Source organism: Papaver somniferum, chromosome 1, assembly GCF_003573695.1.
Source record: "Papaver somniferum cultivar HN1 chromosome 1, ASM357369v1, whole genome shotgun sequence".
Lineage (NCBI taxonomy): Eukaryota > Viridiplantae > Streptophyta > Magnoliopsida > Ranunculales > Papaveraceae > Papaver > Papaver somniferum.
The window spans coordinates 50,910,164-50,916,207 of record NC_039358.1 but is presented as its reverse complement, the minus strand read 5'-3'; the positions used below and the strand labels follow the sequence as shown (position 1 = coordinate 50,916,207).

Genomic DNA, 6,044 nt, shown 5'->3' with positions numbered 1-6,044 from the left:
CAGCCCCCACTGAAAATTCAAATGAAGTTGGTTTAAGGGGAGACTTTTAGTTAGCATAGCATAGAGACGTGTACACAAACGCACACGTGAATGCACACGGATGCTCACTATATAGACAAGAAAAACAAAAACAAACTATTCTTTACATCACAATCTCTAAAATCAAATCCAACCAAATCCAGACAACAGGGGTCTTTAAATAATACCAACATCTGTAACTACTTGAGTAGAAATACAACACCTGCTGCATACAATTTGGAAACTCAGAATACCTACATACAGTTTCAAAATTGGAAAATGGCTCTTATTTATTTGTTTACAACCGTATTTCTTGTTCATTTTAAGGAGGAGGAGGAGGAGGAGACATGAGTAACATGGTTGTTGTTGCTGCATGATTTCGAGTGTTTTTGGTTACTGTGTCCGCACAGTTTCCTGGGTATCTTTTCTTCGTGGCATTGAACACTTATTACATTCTGCTGCACACATCCAAAAAGATAAATACAGGAAAAGAATATTTTTTACTCCAAGCTAAAGAGCTTATCGGCCTCCTTATATTTTAAGATGCGGCGCTTTGTAATACTACTTCCCTGTCTTTGTCTGGAACATAGTTTCACTTGTAGATGCTAATAACCTCACCGTGAAAACTACAGTAAACTAGAAGGGATATCACCAAAACCTTTCTTTTTATCCGTTGAAAAGAGGTAAAAAGAAAGAATCCAGAAAAGAGGTAGAGAGATTGCTAGGAAGAAAAACAAACAAAAAGAGGTAAAGTAATGAGAGGAAAAGAAAAAGGGGGCAACACTCGAGAGAAAGACAAAAAAAAGGACAAATTTGAGGAGAGGGGGTCGAATCAAAAGGTGCAGCAATAGAGGTTTGACTGAGATTCACTATCTCGCAATTTGAGTATTTGGTCTCTCCTCCTTTTCTCCCTAGAAGCCACAAACAGAGAGCCGTTTCCTCTACTCTACACCTCTAATATCTTCTCGAAACACTATACTAGTGCTAGTGGTGGTGGTGGTTGCCGCATCACTTTCAAGGACTAAAATGAAGCCGAGCCTAGCCAACTAACTTGGTCTTAGAGATCACAATGATCATCAGTCCATTTAGGCGTGCATTTGCCAAACCCCTCGGCCCACACTTGACTCCCATTTTATTTTATTTTCGTTGCCTTTAACTCGATTGATATTGATTTTTTTGATTCTTTTTCCATTTATCTCTACTAGTGTATTGAATCTTTAATTTGTCTCCAGTTCTCTTTTTCTTCATTGGCGACTTCAGTTTCTTTTTTTGGTTATTATTCCATTCTCTGCATTTCATCAGCTTCTCTGTCTCTCTCTCTCTCGAGTCTCTGCAGTAAGTACATCGGCAGTCAGGTACTACTACTTCTTGTTCTCTGTCGTAGACAAACTAAAACTGCTAAAAGGAAGAACATGTCGGAGGAATATTTTGGTTCAGATCGAAATTTTTGGAGGTACAGTTGTTCATAATCATAACCACCACCACCAGCTCAAGCTAAATCTCTAGTTGTACATCAGGTGAAAAAAAGAGGTGGCTTGGTTCTTTGTTGTGGTGTTGCATGTACATATATGATATGGTTTTGCTAACAAGTCCTTGTAGCAGCAGCAGGAGGAGGAGCAATTGTAGTTGTAGAAAGGTGGTTGTGGTGGTATTGGTGGTTTTATTATATTTTGTGGTTCTGGGTGTTGGAGATTCTTCTTCTGATGACGATGAAGATGTTGCTGGATTATTGTCCTTCAAAAGTTCTTCCATCAAAACTGATCCCACTGGTTTCTTAAGCACCTGGAAAACTTCTCATTCTGGTTCTCCATGTTCTTGGAATGGTGTCATCTGTTCTACTATTACTAGTACTAGCAACAATGAACAAGTAGGAAGAGTTATTGGTTTGAACTTCACAAACGCCAGTCTTACCGGTCCGTTCCGTTTCGATGTTCTTATCAATTCTCTTCCTTACTTGACTGATCTTCATTTATCTTCTAATTCTTTCTATGGTGATCTCTCCCTTAACATCAATACCAACAACTGTAACATTCAAACTCTTGATTTGTCATCTAATAACTTCTCTTCTTCTTCAAATAACCATCCTGGTACTTCTGTTTCATTCTTAGCATCATGCCGCCGTCTCAAGTTTCTCGATATATCTCGTAATCAAATTTCTGATCACAACCTTCTGAATTACTCCCTCTCCGGCAACAACTGTGATTTGTCGTCCACACTCAATCATCTCAACTTCTCATACAACAAGTTTTCCGGTAAGTTACCTGCCTACACTTCTTCTTGTAATACACCGCCTTCTCTTTCAGTTATAGAACTCTCTCACAACATCTTAGATGGCAATATTCCGACTGGTTTCTTTGCTTCATTTCCTTCCCTGAGTTACCTTGATCTGTCCAGCAATAACTTCACCGGTGATTTCTCCACCATTAAGTTTGGGGACTCTGACTCGAACAACTGGTGCCGTAATCTCACCTACTTAAACCTCTCCCACAATTCTCTTTCTGCTGGATTCCCACCAACCCTATCTACCAACTGCAATCTTCTCAATACACTAGACCTCTCTCACAATTCATTTCATTCCAGCATCGACGATATCATCCCGTCGTCGAACTACTTCGGAAACTTCCGCAATTTGCAGCATCTGTCATTGTCCAACAATGGCTTCTCTGGTGTTATACCTGCTGATATTGGTCTTACTTGTGGCTCTCTCATCGACCTTGATCTCTCCGGTAATTTACTCACTGGCGGACTTCCTTCCACCTTTACCTCCTGCAGTTCCCTTCAAAGCCTCAATCTCGGCCATAATCAGCTCTCAGGTGATTTTCTCGATACCGTTGTCAGAACCATCTCATCTCTTAGATATCTTCACCTCCCTTTCAACAATATTACAGGTTCTATTCCTACTTCATTGTTAACCAACAATACTCAGCTTCACACCCTGGACCTCAGTTCTAATGAGTTCTCTGGCAAAATCCCTCCTTTGTTCTGCTCTTCATCTTTGGATTCTTCTTTACAAAAGCTTCTCTTGCCCGGTAACTTCCTCTCAGGCAGTGTGCCTCCAGAGCTTGGGAACTGCAAGAACATGAAGTCACTTGATCTTAGCTTCAACAGCATCACTGGTTCGATTCCTGTACAGGTTTGGGAACTTCCTAATCTTACTGATTTAGTCATGTGGGCAAACAACATAACTGGTGAAATCCCAAACACAGTATGCACCAATGGAAATGCTTACTTAGAAACTCTGATTCTCAACGACAATTTGATGACCGGGACACTCCCAGACTCCCTTGGCTCTTGCACTAAATTATTATGGGTGTCGTTATCCACCAACAGAATTAGTGGAAAAATTCCGTCCGGTATTGGCAACTTGAAGAACCTTGCCATTCTCCAATTGGGCAACAATTTACTCGACGGTGACATCCCGCCTGAGCTTGGGAATTGCGAGTCTCTCATATGGCTGGATCTTAATAGTAATGCCTTGACGGGGTCCCTGCCACCGCAACTTGCTGATCAAGCTGATCTAATTACACCTGGCCTCGTCTCTGGCAAGCAATTTGCCTTTGTAAGGAATGAAGGAGGGACTTCTTGCAGAGGAGCAGGAGGGTTAACTGAATTCGAGGGAATTCGATCAGAGAGACTGATAGGCTTACCTACACTGCACTCTTGCCCTTCCATAAGAATATACACAGGTTTAACAGTGTATTCATTTGTCAGCAATGGCAGCATGATCTACTTGGATGTCTCTTACAACTCACTGTCAGGAAACATCCCTAGTAGATTTGGTTCCATGAACTATCTTCAGGTCTTGAATTTGGGACACAACAGACTCACTGGAAGTATCCCTGACAGCCTTGGTGATTTGAAACAGGTCGGCGTACTGGATCTCTCTCACAATTATCTTGAAGGTTACGTTCCTGGTTCACTGGGAAGCCTTTCTTTTCTCAGTGATTTGGACGTCTCCAATAACAACCTCACAGGTCCAATCCCTTCTGGAGGGCAGCTGATCACATTTCCTGCATCAAGATATGAAAACAATTCTGGCCTTTGTGGTGTACCCTTGCCCCCTTGTGGTGCTGGTTCTTCGGGGTCTCGTTCAGATTTAAATCGACATAGAAAGAAGCGGCCGACTTCTATGGCAGGGGGAGTGATCATTGCGATCCTCCTTGCCATGTTCTTCATAGTTGGGCTAATGTTCGCTCTTTACAAGGTGAAGCATTCACATCAGAAAGAGGTTAAGAGAGATAAATACATTGAGAGTCTTCCTACGTCAGGCAGCAGTAGCTGGAAACTTTCAGGCGTGCTTGAGCCACTAAGTATCAACATCGCCACATTCGAGAAGCCACTGAGGAAACTGACGTTTGCCCATTTGCTTGAAGCAACCAACGGTTTCAGTGCAGACAGCATGATTGGGTCTGGTGGGTTTGGGGAGGTATATAAGGCTCAGTTGAGAGACGGGTGCACCGTAGCTATCAAGAAGTTGATTCATGTTACGGGTCAGGGAGAGAGAGAATTCACTGCAGAAATGGAAACTATTGGGAAGATCAAGCATAGAAACCTTGTGCCGTTGCTGGGTTATTGCAGGATTGGAGAAGAGAGATTACTTGTGTATGAGTATATGAAATGGGGAAGCTTGGAGTCGGTACTTCATGATGGAAAGCCAATGGGGGGTTGCTCTAAATTGGGGGGAGGTAGAATAAATTGGGCAGCAAGAAAAAAGATTGCTATAGGGGCAGCGAGAGGGTTGGCATTCCTACACCACAGCTGCATCCCACACATAATCCACAGGGACATGAAATCGAGCAATGTACTTTTGGATGAGAATTTCGAAGCAAGGGTGTCTGATTTTGGGATGGCAAGATTGGTGAATGCTGTCGACACTCATCTAAGTGTTAGCACACTTGCAGGAACGCCTGGATATGTTCCGCCAGAATACTACCAGAGCTTTAGGTGTACAACGAAAGGGGACGTCTATAGCTATGGTGTTATACTTCTGGAGCTTCTTTCAGGCAAGAGACCCATTGATCCTTCTGCTTTTGGTGATGACAACAATCTAGTGGGCTGGGCAAAGCAGTTACAGAGGGAGCAGAGATGTAACGAAATAATTGAACCTGATCTCCTGCAAAAGACAACACCGTTTCCTCCACTCAACAGTCCAACTGCTACTAGCCATCACCACCATCGTGACCAATCTTTTGGTGAGGCCGACGCCAATGCTGGGGCAGCGGCCATAGATGAGGCTGAGCTACATCAATATCTGAAGATTGCTTTTGAATGCTTGGACGATAGGCCTTTCAGACGCCCCACCATGATTCAGGTAATGGCCATGTTCAAAGAACTTCAAATGGATTCAGAAAGTGATATTCTTGAAGGCTGCTTCTCTGTGAAAGAAACGGTTGACTTTGAAGAACCAAAAGAGAAAGCAGTACAACCGTGATGGATAAATAAGTAGTCCCTCGTGACTTGTTTTGAAATAAATCACTGTATTCCTGATTTTTGAAACTTATTTACTGTAAATATAGCACAGGAAACAAAGAGCATTTTTTTAATTGATATGCAGATGCAGAAGTTTAGATTGAAAGATAAAATGGCTGGGGTGTGAGGTAATCTTATCTTATTAGTAGCATCCTTTCATTTTTCTCATGTAATTTTTGTGTCATCTTGATTTTGCTAGCTCATAATTTTGTTAACTGTCAGTAGCCTTCTTCCTAATAATAAAGAACTCTGTCTAAAACAACCTACTAGCGGATTAAGTTTTGTCCTCGAAAGCCTTACTTAGTTTATCCGGTTCATGGCACAATGTTCTATGATCAACAACTACATTTCAATCCTTATTGACTGCACTATACAGGGGATAGAGAGTGGAAGGTGTAACATGTCCAAAAGGGAGAAAAGAAAAAAAAAAAAAAAAAAAAAAAAAAAAAGACTTTTCATTATGACCAAGTAGAAAGCTAAAGAACACATCATTATCCTCGAATGAAAAAGGAAGACTTATTTCAAGATTTTTGAAAGTTCAACAGAGCATAAGCAAA

At 41.6% G+C, this 6,044-nt stretch overlaps 1 protein-coding gene across 1 annotated transcript; it reads left to right on the top strand.

Annotated features, from left to right (window-relative positions):
* Nucleotides 1-1,105: 1,105 nt before the first annotated feature.
* On the top strand, nt 1,106-5,660 carry LOC113286407 (receptor-like protein kinase BRI1-like 3). Its single transcript, XM_026535037.1, has one exon. The coding sequence runs from the start codon at nt 1,577-1,579 to the stop codon at nt 5,447-5,449; it is 3,873 nt and encodes a 1,290-aa protein (XP_026390822.1). The 5' UTR covers nt 1,106-1,576; the 3' UTR covers nt 5,450-5,660.
* Nucleotides 5,661-6,044: the final 384 nt, after the last annotated feature.

Bases quoted from the DNA above. Each gene is read 5' to 3' on its own strand.
- LOC113286407 (XM_026535037.1), top strand. From the start codon at position 1,577: ATGTACATATATGATATGGTTTTGCTAACAAGTCCTTGTAGCAGCAGC.